The sequence below is a fragment of the Amblyomma americanum genome, chromosome 6 (assembly GCF_052857255.1).
Source record: "Amblyomma americanum isolate KBUSLIRL-KWMA chromosome 6, ASM5285725v1, whole genome shotgun sequence".
NCBI lineage: Eukaryota > Metazoa > Arthropoda > Arachnida > Ixodida > Ixodidae > Amblyomma > Amblyomma americanum.
The window spans coordinates 107,636,183-107,650,263 of record NC_135502.1 but is presented as its reverse complement, the minus strand read 5'-3'; the positions used below and the strand labels follow the sequence as shown (position 1 = coordinate 107,650,263).

The following is a 14,081-nucleotide window of genomic DNA, read 5'->3' as shown; positions in this document are numbered from 1 at the left end:
GTTGGGTGGTAGAGGTACGCAAACGTTGCAGTTAGGGTGTTGATAAAGTATACCATGAACTATGGCAATGTGACGTGTGGTCCTAGAAAACAGTAAGAGAAGGAAGGAGCAGGTGCTTTTTGATGGTGACTGCTGATGTTAGTTTGGTAATAAATATGCGATAGCAGAACCAGGTTTTCTCTGGGCGAGGTGCCTCTATTCAAGCCGCCCTGAAAGCTAAAGCTGCCCTGAAATGTTTTATTCTTTTCTGTCCATGTGCTCAGAGAAAAGACGCGTGTTGAGGTCTTTCTGGCGTTAGTGTTTGTGCATGAGAGAAATACGACTTACATCCAGGTTTTGCGGTACTGTAGCTATTGGCTTGTGGGTTCAATGAACCCAATAGGTCCGTTTCTTTCAGACCTCATTGGTTCTGTAGTCCTTGCTTATATGACACCAAGAGTCGCTGTAAATCGCATTTTAGTTTTTCACTCTGTATAGCTACATAGCAGCGTGGGAACAGTTGCTCAGTCTTACTTTTTGTTTCGGATAAATATGATAACAGTTGTGATTATATTACTATCGCTGTTACATGGTGTTGTCCATTGTAAGCATGTTTAGGGAGACTGCTGCACTGTTTTTACAATTCGAATACTGCAACAGAGAGTGTAAATTCTTACAGATAAAAACAAATGCAGATTGGCGCTCGCGAATTCTACTTTGACGATAGCGGGAAAGAAACAACACACCTGAAGTGTAATTGCGAAAACATGCGAAATGGGAGCACATAAACCTGTTCAAAAGGAGCCGACTTTTGGTGCAAGTTCTGCAGAGGAGAGCCACGAGTGGCTATAGGAAACCGAAAATAGCGCATCCTCAGGGCCACTGACGTGAGCGATAAAAACGTCTTGACCAACAACACTCTGGCTGTTTTTTTTTTTGTTGATGCCGCGTTTTATACTCTCACGCCTAGCAGGACACCAGTTAGCGTAGAGGTTGAAATCTTTTCTTTTATGTTTTCCACAGGCGCGGCTTCTGAAACCTTACATAGTCAACATTTCTAGCTACAGGACGCAGTGCGATTGCTTGAAGAGAAGAAAACTGCAGTTACAACTGCAGTCTCGTTCTGCAAAACTCGCATTCAGATATGGCATAACGCAGTGAATTTGCGCAAGTTTCCAATGAATGGCTGCGAATTCGCGGCTAATACTAGCCTGTGTACTTGTAGATACTTGTACAGTATCAACTAGCCCACCAAGCTATCTTATACCCCTGTTGCACTAGCAAATTTAATGTCATTCGTTTGGAATGACATTCGCACCTAATGCGATTAACCTGCTGCTACACGGTAACATTTAATGTCATTTTTGATGGCTTAAGTGCCGCAGAATGGCCTGAAATAATATTTTAAGCTTATAATATTGCCCAGAAATGTTCTCACCCGCTTTTAAAACACTGCACAACAATTTGTAACATATTTTAGGCGCGTTGATGTGTTGGAATTGTACTATATTTTTTTTTCACTGATCGTCACTGTCATCATTTTCGAATGAAATTATTTTTTTGCCGTGTAGCACTGAAAGACACCGGATGACATTCGATTGGAATGACATTAAATTTGCTAATGTGACAGGGTTTTTAATCCAGTTGGGCTGGGGAGTGGCACTTGGTAATGAAAACCATCGGTGCAGTGCCTTCGCCTGGATACATCGCAAAAAGTGTGCTGTTTAAGTGAAATAGACTTGAAACCAGACTGAACGCGAGGTGCTGTTTGCTTTCTGACCCGCCGACAGGCCAGCCCACCTGGCACGACTACGGCGCAGCGCCGCCCCGACGCCCCGGCGCCTCCTCCGCCCCCACCTCCGGCCCCGATTACGCCGGGCACATCGCGCTGGCTGGACAGCTCCAAGCGGGCCGCCGAGCGCCAGCACCTGCTGCAGCAGAAGCAGCAGCAGCGGACGCACGGCGAAGACGCCTCGCAACCGTCCACATTCTCCCGAGACGTGGACAAGTTCCGGAGCTCGGTGGCGCTGCCCGACGCCGACCCGCAGGAGTCGCAGTCGCAGCAGAACGAGGACGCCTACGGCACAAATACCTTCACTAAGAAGAGGTGAGGCGGATGATTGCTTCGCGCTGGTTTATGTCGTGTTTTTTTTAGCCCTTTGGTCGCAACGCTTGTCAGCCGTGCACCCCTCCGTGCTCTAAAGGCACCACAAGTGGAGGACAGCACACACGAAAACGGAGAGGGACGCTCTCGCGTTGTCTTTATAGAACAAACAGCCGCGAATCATGCCCTTTTGAACACCGCGTGTATTCTTCGCGCGGTGTACGCGTTCATTGCATTCTGAGTCTCCCTTAAATTCAGTGTAGGGAAATGCACAAGCGCTCTTGCGGTTCTGCCTTAATTGTGAATGCGTGTTTAGAAAAAGTTCGTAAAACATTTCTTGTCATGTCAGCTTTGCTACGACGCGCTTATCTCTTCGCGGACAGCAAACTCAGAGGAAAGGCCAGGCGTCTCTATGGTATGTTTTCAGAAGCGCGAAGAAATTTAAGGAGGACACAGGACGAGACACGTGTGTCATCCTCGTGTTGCTTTGCGCTACTCAAAACCGATGCAAAGCCAACTAAAGTAAGACTATAACGCTAACCACGTGACGCACTCTACGTGACACAACAGATAGATAAAGACGAGGATGGTCCCATTTAGTTAAGCGAAATCAGCCAGGCTTTGATGCCTTTAACAAGGCGAGCATGACCAAGCCCAGTCAAGCAGCCGAATTGTACAACAAAGCAAACCACCCGTTACTCGTCAGCTAACTCTTTAGAAAACCACTGAATGATGTCTAAACTCTCCAACAGTCTACACTTTAGGTCACAAGAGCGGCTGCTGACCTCGTCATAAGGGGTAATTTCCTCATGAGCAAATCTCAGAAAACAGATGCGTATAGTGGACAGGAAAAGTGGACGGTCCCGGACTAGGAACCTCTCCTAGAATTTGTAAGAGGCTGAACCTTAAGGCCAGTCCCCAGTCTCTCCTGTAAATAGCCTTGAGTAAATGTTTTCCACCACCACCACCGCCGGTGGCACTAACGGAAGTGTGGTCTCTCTCCGTCTCACAGCACGGTCTCGGAGGCGGGCCGGTCCTACGACGAGACGACCATCCGGCCGGCGGTGAAGAGGCTGCGGCCGCCGGACGCGCCGGACGACGCCGTACCCAGCACCTCGCGCGGCTTTGCTGAGGTGAGCGCGTCCACAGCGGGCGCAAAGAAAACATAAAATAAATCGCGTAGAAGACAGTATAACTAGATGCAATAATGTGACAAAATTATAGAGAACTAGGAAACTCACAATTTGTTTCTTTTTTTTTCTGAGTGGATGAAATGCTTTGACTACACTAGACGCGAAGGTGACATTTCGGTGGCATCTGTTTTCCCGCTCTAGTCTCGAAACCGGACGGGGACAATTTTTTTTACTCTAAACACGTAAAATAAATTTTGGTCTTAGGAGTAGTGGTTGTGTGAGCATGTGTTTTAGTCTTTCGTAATATAGAATTTATAGATACCTTATTACTCCCAGTGGAACTGATGCAGTTACTAAACCTTAATCTTTAGGCAGTCTTGGTAGCTCTCCATCGATCGCGCTTTTACATGACATCCGACTACATCCTAGGCTATTTATCATTTTGTATTTAGGCATAAAAAGAGGCAAATAATTCGATTCTTCCATCATCTTCCGAAGATGGAGCTTCCATCATCTTGGACTCTTCTTTTTCAATGAACCCGTCACCGGGCGTGTGACAGGGATGCTATCAGATGTACGAGACGTGGGCATGGCACTGATAGCGAACTGAGAAACAGGCTGCGGGAGGGGAAAGATTGGTGGGAGGAAAAGCTCATAGCTTTAAAGCTCCTTTACTATTTGCGATACGAACTGCTGAAGCTTCGAATAATAGCTAATTTAGACGAACAGATAATCTGATCAGAGACGATTAACGACCAATATCGGAATGTCAAAGATTGCATTGTGTTTTTCAGATTATTCCTACGTTTCTACGCGCTTTCTACTAAATGATAGCAGGCGTTGTTTTATTTATTTATTTACGAGTCCAGAAGACCACCATCAGCTGAAATGCAGATCATCGCACCTAAGCACCGAGGTGCTTAGATGCGGCTGAAAATAATATGTAAATATTGCCGACAATAAACCTTCTTTCGATTTTATTCTATTCTATTCTACTTAGCTTGGCAGAGCGCGCTGAGCGCGTTATATATGTATAAAAAACAAGCTCTGGGCTCATCCGACATATACAACCAGAGCACAGAAGCGACTTTTGAAATGGATTGTCGCGAAAACGTTCACGGCCGATTGTCATTGAAAGGAATATTGGAAACAATTTCTGAGGATTGCCGGCAGCGCCATGCGTCCATACAAATGCCCATATTGAATCGACAGCGAAAGTAGCTTTAGGCCAATTTCACCTAAATGCGAAGGCAAGATAACCGATGGTCGTTAAGGTGATCGGACTAGATTCCAAGAGAAGGCAAGCGTAACAGGGCGCGGCGGATGAGATTAGGAAGTTGTCGGGGATAAGGTGGCTACATGTGACACAGGACCATTTAATTGGATATAGGAGAGGGTTTTGTCCTGCAGTGGGCGTAGTGTGGCTGATGATGACGATACCTAGAGCTCTGTACGATCTCCAGATAAATCCTGCAGAATTAACGCTTCGAGGGTTGTCGTGTGATGAGGAATACTAAAATATAAATAAAGAACGAATGGTGAACGAGGCTGGAAAAGTAGGGGAACAAAAGTAAGTTTCAATACTCGCACGCTGTCTTTTCTTTCTGTATAGAACCAAGGAAATGCCGCACATAGTTATGTGGTAGAAAATCTGCCATGGGCATATCTCGGAGAGAGACTTTTCTTTCTAAGCTTGCGACATGGGTAAAATTCCCGCGACAACGTAGCTTTAGACCTTGATCCAAAGTTTATTATTTCGCTCTGATATGACCACTCTGGTCTCATTAAACAATTTTTTTTCATTTATGAACGAGTGTTCAAGTTGAAAAAGCTAGAGAAGCACTGAAAGAACGCAGGCCAGGTGGTAGGAAAATCACAATAGACATGCATGCATAGCACCATTCGAGGTGCTGAGTTCTGTCTGCAGTGCTGCCAGGTACCCACCGGTTCTTTATTGGCTACAAGATTCCCCCTGGCCTGTTCCTCGGCTTCCTCCGGGATGATATGCTTGAGGAAAGGGCCTTGGACCAAACTGTCGCAAATGCAGTTCTACAAGAGCTGTTCTAACGTACAAATTTCAAGAAAATATTTCTCGGGAAAAATTAGTCACGCTCTAGTAATCGGTATTACATACTCATGGATTTCGAAGCGGGCAAGCATAGGTGGTGTTGGTATGTAGAATCCAGAATTGTAGACTTTGGCCGAAATTTTTCTTCGCAGATATTTTCATTTGGAACGATTTGGATTATTAGTGTGCAAATTTCCGCTCAAAGCTGTATGGCACTCTGAGCGTTAGTTCTCGTTCCTTTGGCAGACAAGAAACTGGCCTGGTTCTGATTTGAAAGCTTTGGGTGCTAATTATACCTTCTCGCCCGGACGTTGATCATCCAGCCAATCATCTGAGCCGAGCTCAGAGTTCCCGTCGGACGTTGGTGTTTACAACGCCTTTCTTCTTCGGTTTCAATCTTGTCGATGTCATTAGCGTTCTTAGAGCAGGCAAACTATCTCAGGCAGTGCTCAGAGGACTCATAAGTCGCGCAGGGGGTTACGGCTTTGCTCGCGTGGAGGTCGCGAATCCGTGGTGTGAGGGGCTGGTTTCTGCAAACGACGAAAAGATGATCAGCAGATGAGGAAAGAGTGCGCTGCCATTGAGCGCGTTTGCTACATTCCTATCTGCGCACCTCGTCTGTTGACGTCATCTGTTGGCGCGTAGAGCATCTGGCGTTGGCAAACGACTTCTTGAGTGCGTGCGGCTCTGTGGCTCGAAGCGTTCGGAAAGAGATCTGAAAAAAGGGGCCGATTGAATCGTGCGGAGAAAGATCAGATCACAAGCGATGGTGACCGAACAAAATATTTCGCAACCTGTTCTTTTTCACGAAGAATATTCGGTTTGGACACAATAGTTAGAACTGAACGCTTCAATGGCATTGTTTCGACCTTTACATTTCATTTCTATTGGCCTGTACTGGAAGCCGCAGCCCAATAAGCTAGAAATTAACTCCATTTGGTTTGTGGTGGTTAAACGTTTCAAGCGACTCAGGCTATGAGAGACGCCGTAGTGAAGGTCTCAGGAAATTTCGACCACCTGGGGTTCTTTAACGCGCACTGACATCGCACAGCACAGGGGCCTCTAGAATTTCGCCTCCATCAAAATTCGACCGCCGCGGCCGGGATAGAACCCGCGTCTTTCGGGCCAGCAGCCGAGCGCCATAACCACTCAGCCACACCGGCGGCAAAATTAAAGGGAAGCTGAAACGGTTTTCAAATAGCATGAAACGCTGTGGTTGGAAAGAAGGGACTTTGAAAATCATGTGTGTAAATTTTTTTTCGATTCTGTTCGCAAAATGAGCCGCAATCGCTTGCTAAAAACCCGCCGCCGACACGCCCTCTTCGTTTCCGGAAGCGCCGAATGGGGGAACGGAACTGGCGGAAGTGACGCCATTCACGGGTAGTCTGCCGGCCGTCTTGCTTTGCTTGCTGCTTTTCGGCCCGGGCTTTGGTGAACGATGGATCCATAATTTGCAAAACGCATTTCTCAAGCCAGCTTATGCAACGCGCTACGTAGCAACACAGTCGGTGTTGGCCGGAGATCCCGTAGATGACGTCACGACGATCCCGGCCATTCGCGGCGTTCGCTCGGCGCCCTGAGACGCTGGTGCCCGTTTTATTCCAAAAAAACAGCTTTTTGCGTTTATTTCCGCCCTTTTGGAATGCGATATTCTTTTTCAGCGGACTCTAAACTATAAAATGCCGCATGGAACTCATTTTTTTCGAAAAGTGCTTCAGCTTCCCTTTAACTCTATTTAGGCACGTTAATAAGTTACATTAAGAAAAAGCAAAGGAGTGCTAATTTCTACACGTTACTACTTTAAATTGCAACCCTAGTGAAATTTACAACGCAAAATAATTCTTTTTGTTTTGAAGGATATTCCCACATTTTCCAGGTTAATGCTAAAGGTGCCTCACCTATCGCTACCTTGTTCACAGGAACACATGTCCAACAATCTTAGACAAAAATTTTGAATACTGGGAAACTTTAAGGTACTGGTACAGAAATATTAATGGTATAGGTCCGTTCTTCCGATATGTAGCAAAATATTTCTTTTAGAGCGTTTCCATCGCTCGCATCGAGCATTTAAGACTGCCATAGAAAACCAATGGGGAACGGTTTTGAGGAGAGCAAAAACGTTAATAGCAAAAAAAAATGAAAGCCTGCCGACGGGAGATGAGCGGATATATTGATTATTATAAGGAAATCTTACAATATATGTAAAAATTGCGCTCAAAAACTTTTTGGTCTTCAAAAATGCTTTTGTCCAGAAGTGTTGGGTATGGTTGCGTAACTGTCTTATTTCATTGCGTCTCTGTGATTTCTTGCAGCCAAATTTATGGCACGAGACTAAGCTAGCGGCGCTGATCTTACTGTGGAAACAAACCCACCAAAGAATAACATTACAAATCATGGTGCTTTAAGATTTTGCTTATTCAACATTGTTCACATTAACTGGTTGGAACGTTTGTAAGTTATGTTTTACAGAAATCATCGACATAGGCCCCCTAGAAGAGGGCATTGTGTCGGAAGGGATGGACACCTTAGCCGGGAAGAACAAATTGCATAGAAAAGCAGTGAACCAGAAATGGTAAAACCAAATAAAAACAGGCATTGTACTTAACTAGTATAGGTCTGGTGCATGCCGACAAGTATAATACTCAGCGTGGGTGTACCGATGCAAATGTTATAGATAGTACTGAGTGCTACGAGGAAATATTGTTGCAGGAAAGCTCGTGAAATCTGGTTAGTCATGATTTTGTACATGTATGCAAGGGTAAGTTATACCGATGGGTAGTGGTGAGGGGTATTCAGAAGTGCACATGCAAGGGTGAAGGACGTGTAAGGCTCAGTACTTTGGAAGGATGATCGCGTCGAGAAAGTAGGTCGCATGCTTGCTTGAAAGAGTTCTTAATCAGATGTTCCGTGTCAGAATTAACCCTTACAAAAAGCAAGAGAAGCGTGCTTAGTGTGAAGTGACAAGAACGTACGTACTACTCTTTGATGTGGTAACACTGGTGTATGCTGAGTAGTCTCAACAAAAAATGAAGCGAGCACCAAAACTTCCCAGGGCTTCAATGCTATGTTAGAATAACCATGACTAAGGTAGCAAATGACGAATGCGTGGGCAATTTTAGTCCTGAAGAGTGGGCATATTGGCGATTTAGGGAATATAATACTACCGTATTAAATATGGCTGGAAATGAAGTCCTGGTTTCTAGTGTGTGGTTTTATGCTCGATAGGAATGTATAAAAAGTAAGGTGTAAATCTACAAGGAGAGGCATGGGTAAATGGCACGTCCGTAGTTTTGGTGTGACTGAAGGTTATTTTCTTTTCCGGATGCACCGTGCAATCATGGCCTCAGTGTTGTATTAGAATGCCAGAAGCTACGTAATACGCTGCAATCGTTTCGAAAGAAGAAAAGTGTTTCGTAGCTTTGATACCACTGTTTAGTGCGCCTGAATTTTTGTCTTTCTTTTGCGTTTCACTATATAGTGTACACTTAATTAAACACCCCTTGTGTCTCTTGTATATATCCTTCCTGATGTCTCGGATTTATGCCAGATTCCTGCATGTCTCATTCACTGCATTTGCATTGCCATTTGCTGCCATTGTCGTGTATTCGGACGTTGGACCCAGTTAAGCCCATTTATAGGCTTTTCTTTCACGGTCCTCAGAATTTATGATGCTGGAAGTAAATAAAATTGAACTTTAAAAACAAAATGTCAGCTGGTTACAATATATTGCGCAGTCATCGACGAGTAGTATTATGACTGGTTGGGGAAGTCGTTCATGTCAAGAAGGAAAAGCAAAGCGCCAAACATGCATGCATTGCGTGTTGAGGCACATATACAGTTCGTGGAGCAAAATGTCGAGTGGCAGTCACTCACACATGCGGACTAAATTCTTTGATGCATCAAATCGCGAGGTCAAAGCGCACATTTGTTATCTGTATTTGTAGTTTGCGATGTGGTGGACGGTCAAATATGTTCAAAAGTCTAGAAAAAGTGCGTCACCTTGTATGCCAGTGCCTACCGATGACTTTAAGTCGTTAGTGATTCCAGCAAGGAGGGCGTCGCATGGGAAGCCTTTGGGGAAGGTTAGCTGATACTTGAAAAGTATCTCATGTTTTGAATAACGGCCTCCATGAGAGAATATGACACGTTTCATTTTGCAGACAGTACTCGTGGGAGAACAAGAGTGGACAGATTTAAGGGGCGGTATACCATCTCCCGGACTGAAAATCTTCAGTAATGTGGATGATGGCAATAAAAAAAGGGCTGTGGTTAAAATTAGAGGAATACTCTGGGCTGGTTGTTTAAACAGCTTTTTATTCGGTGCAATGTGACTGGTAGCCGAGGATATTTTATACTTGGGTTATAGTGCACCAAACCAACCTCATTAAATTGAATTTGTAGCATTTTTTATATTAGGAATTGAGCTATTATTGAGAGTAAAGATATGTTCTTTCCGCGTGAATACCTCTGCGAAAATAGTTTAGATATTTTACGTAGTTTGTTTTCAGATTACCCGCACCATTTCTGTTAGTAGTATATTGGTACCTTCTTTGTTTTATTGCACTTCAAAACCTTCCTCAATTGCTTGTTATCATGAATGACAGATCATGATTAAAAAAAAAGAAAAAAGAATTTACGCACGGCAGCATTAAAACACGCTATATTGCCACAGTAGCGTCCTGCTTTGCAATTGCAGATAGAAGCCACGGCTGAGACCCGCATTGCCGTTCTATCCGAGCCTCCGCTTTCTCTTATCCTTCTTCATTTCACAGAACCTTGAAAAAAAAAAAAAACCGTGCGCGCTGCCAGCCGCAAGCGCCTCAGATTCCTACTCCAGTGTGTTAGGTCTTTTTGTTTGCATCCATTCTACTGTCTGTCTGTTTCTTCGCAACAGTGAGGCGCATTTTGTTCACGACAGGATGCCCCAATCTCTTGTTTTCAGGAAAACAGCCGCTTTGATGACTCCGGAAATGACATCGCTCCTTCAGCTAGTCCAATCCAGGGTCTTCGCGCCGACGCCTCGAGAACGCGGAGGGTAAATCACTTGTTTTCCATCCGCGCGTCGAGCGGGCGCCTATCAAACCCATACGGCACCGCTCCGATTTTGCCTTCAACTGATTCTTTCGTGCCTCCCAATCGCACGAAATAGGAGGGCGGGTCGAGTAAAGCATTCAATCTGGGGTATTGTGTCTTGGGACCGACCGGTTTATCCAGGTCTTAGGAAGGAAATGGCGGCCGTTTTATCCTCTTCCGAGAAGGCATATGCATCGCTATTTTTGCCTTCAAGCGACCAGATAACACAACAAATTCAAGCCCCCGAAGTTTGCGTAGACTGTCCTATTACGTTTTTGTTTTCGATTCTGAGATTGTAAAGCGCTCAAGTGATCGATCGTCTGAAGGACACACATTTTATTTTTCTGATTTATCACGCACTGCAGAGTAGTAGTATCCGAATAGTCATTTCACGCCATCTCGTCCAAGACTTAATTCGCCAGTATAGAGCATAATGCCGCTAAAAATTCGCTTTCGCTCAATAGGCACCTTTGTGCATGTATGAAAAACAAATTTTGTTATGCTAATTCAATTTTGACGCAGGTGGGAGTTTATAGTGTATATTACCTTTGTTCGGGCTTTGGTTTCAGTATAACAAAAACATGTTAGCGCGAACGTTTCGGCGCACAAACGCTGTAAATGTAAGCGCAGCATGTACACTAATGTTTTCAGTTATCACCGGCGCTATTTTTTTTATCCCCTTGCGTTTGTGCGAGAAGGCAGTTCTGCATTGCTTTCATTAAGAAACCTAGCAGCCGAGCAACAGATCTGGCTATGCCGCATTTTTTCTGCGCTGGTTCCATTCGTGAATATCAGTCCACGCAACTCAAGCTAACTTGTATCGCCAGCCTTGTATTTTTTTAATGATTTCATGTGTACGAAAAAACAACAACAAGCAAACGTGCTTTATATTTCTAGCGATGCTGCACTCACCTCGGCAGTAAGTGCCAACAAAGCTTTTGTGGCAATGCCATTCCTGATCCAATGTTTAGGGAACTCCCCCAAGGGGGAGTAGATTCGAAATAAGGGAGTAATTACTCATTGATATCCACCCAAGCGCCGACATACGGCTACACAGGAAAGCAATACAGCTTTCGAAGCAGCTTCGTAGCTGACGAAAAAAAAATGGGACGAAATTGCCAATTTTCTGTGAGAGCTACATTGCCTTCCTTTGTAGCCATATGGCTGCGCTCGGGTGGATGTCGGTGAGTAATTACCCCTTTTATCATGCTGTTTCTGTTAAATGATCATTGGTCAAAGGTGCTTAGTTCGGTGAGATGGCGGAATTTTTTTATCTCTTGTATTAAGGCGAAAACTTTCACACAGGCATGCAAAGAGCTCTCATAGGATTTTCGCTGCGTAGTTAGTGCGAGGAAGATTCATTAACCTCAGGCTAAAAGGCACTCCTGTGGAATGACATTCCTTGGCCAAGGTCTCCGCCGCAGCTCACAGTAGTGCCTGAACTTTCTCAATAATATTCTTTTATCATAGCGCTACCACTTACCACTTACCGCTTGCCGCGTACCGCACCCCGCTACTGCGCACGCTCATTGGCCCCGAAGCGGAAGTCATACGCGCTGTGGACGGGAACGTGGCGCCATCTGGTTCCCTCAAGGCGATCGGCGCATGCGTAGTGGCGGCTCACGATACACTAAGTGGTAGCGCTAGTGACACGCGCTCTGCTAAGAGTATAAGATAACTGCTGAGGATTGCGTAAGCTTCGTGAGGGGTTTTATATCATACGTCCTGTTTTCCTGACGTCATCGAATTCGCTTGTGGCAGAATAAAAAAAGGAATGGCATGAGAAAGATAAAGTACAATGCCGGACAATTTCTGCTCAAAATTGCACTTAATATTCATGTTTTTAAAAGGCAGACAATTACGAAAGAATACGTTGTTGCTGCTCATTGTAATATTCGCAACTGCTTTCGGTGAATGCGGCAACTCGAAGAAATGTAGCGGTCCCGTTTCTCATGAAGCATTCAGAACGTGGCTTACGAAATTCTTTTTTAGACTGTCCATAGACTTCTTTCTATAAAGTATATAGACTTTCTATAGACAAATCATACATAATAGTCTACAGACAAACAAATCCTGTAGACAGTCTATAGAAAACCTACTAATATGCGTACATGTATTCTAGTAGACTCATGTGTGTAGCAAGTCTATAGACTATGAACCGACAAATATTTATAGGAAGGCAATAGAGCCTATAAGAACTCTAGGAAGTCTAAGACCATTTCGATAAGGGTGTGCTCCTTACTAATTCTTTTCTTGCATTTGCCTCTTGCTTGCAGGCTTCCAAGTCGGGATCGTCGACAGGAGACTCGGATGTTGTTACGCGACCTTTCTAGACGCCTCGGGCAAAGAACCTCTCGGCGTTCTTCGAATACACCAGAGAATGACGCTTGCCGCATTATTCTTAACCAGATAACGACAAAGTGAAGCAGCGGTAGTGCTACCGCTGTTTTAGTTCGGAGACTTTGTCTTTTTCTTAATTTGCGCCCGCTGAGACAATCGAGTGTACCCTATCCATAAACCTTTGTTTCGCTATAGCTGTGGTCGTTTAGTTGCGTTTGTTAGCTGCATTCGTTTCGCTGGCGCTTGAAAGTCGCACAGTCGCCAGCCCCGCCTTTAGAAAATCACTTGTTGCCGTCGCTGTTCTAACAAACGCTACAATAATTTTATCCTCGGCGGAAGCAGCTCCTTGGCTCGTTCTATCTATGCCTCTTTTGACAGACCTGCATGAGCGGAATAAGGGAAACTCCCTGACAGAGCTACGATCGGCCAAACTTTTATGTTGCCATAAAATTCGCTTACATGTGCGCAATTTGTTTTCTTTTTTGCCAGCGAGCGCTTGTACATAATATAGACTATCATTGCTTCGTTTCATTGTACCATATTTTTAACCGGAATGTGCATATGTAATTAAAAGACGTGTTTTTTTTTACACTGTGAAGCACATCTAACGTTTTGCCCGCAATACTAGCTTATATGATGCTGATTCTATTGAAGTTTTGCTTTTTGGTGTAAACTTAGACAAACCAAGTTATTAGCGCGTTTGTTGAGGGCTTAGCTGCTGAGTCCAAGTATGGCCAACTCAGTGCAATGGCTTAGGCGAGGACATGTACCACTAATGTCGGTGCGCTCCCAACAAAGAATTAATTCGCTGCGCTTGAGCACCTGGCGGAGAGCGCCCGCCTTGTAAATAGTATTGATTGAATGCTCTCCTTCATCAGGTGTTCACAACGCTGCCGAATTATTATAGGTTTCTTGAGAGAGGTCCGATAACACATTCCCGCGCTCATATTCTTTTTGTGGCCTATTCCTGCAGCCCCCATTGTTTACAGATGTTTTGCTAACTGTAAAAGGAAGTCAATAAATGCATTATTAAAGGAAAATAGCACCCGTGTCTTTGTTGCAAAGCGAAACTTTCTGTCTTTGAGCTGGCTTCAACAGCTCAAACCGAGCTGATGACGTCAGTGCACAAATTGCACCGAAAAAAAAATTGGCGGCGGTTTAGCTCTCGTTAAGCCTGGAGTGACACGATACGTACAGCTGGCCGAGTGGAACTTGGTCATGTGACCTACCACGTGACGAACCACATGGCCAGCCACGGCGCCGCGCCGCCGGCAGCTGCTCCACATCACGTGACCCACCACGTGACAGCGTGGCGTCGCAGCCACAGGGTGGCGGCGCCGCCACCGCCACGGCGCCGCCACGCCGAAGGCTCGCAATGCTACCA

At 45.0% G+C, this 14,081-nt stretch overlaps 1 protein-coding gene across 3 annotated transcripts in view; it reads left to right on the top strand.

Annotated features, from left to right (window-relative positions):
- Window positions 1-13,739, top strand: part of LOC144093952 (uncharacterized) — an 80,658-nt gene extending 66,919 nt beyond the window's left edge. For all 3 annotated transcript variants that reach the window (XM_077627723.1, XM_077627727.1, XM_077627724.1), the window contains 4 exons: window positions 1,770-2,086; window positions 3,096-3,216; window positions 10,227-10,319; window positions 12,634-13,739. In XM_077627723.1, coding sequence (XP_077483849.1) covers window positions 1,770-2,086; window positions 3,096-3,216; window positions 10,227-10,319; window positions 12,634-12,690 — 588 coding nt within the window. In that variant the 3' untranslated portion in view covers window positions 12,691-13,739. The remainder of the gene's footprint in view (window positions 1-1,769; window positions 2,087-3,095; window positions 3,217-10,226; window positions 10,320-12,633) is intronic.
- The last annotated feature ends 342 nt before the right edge of the window (window positions 13,740-14,081 follow it).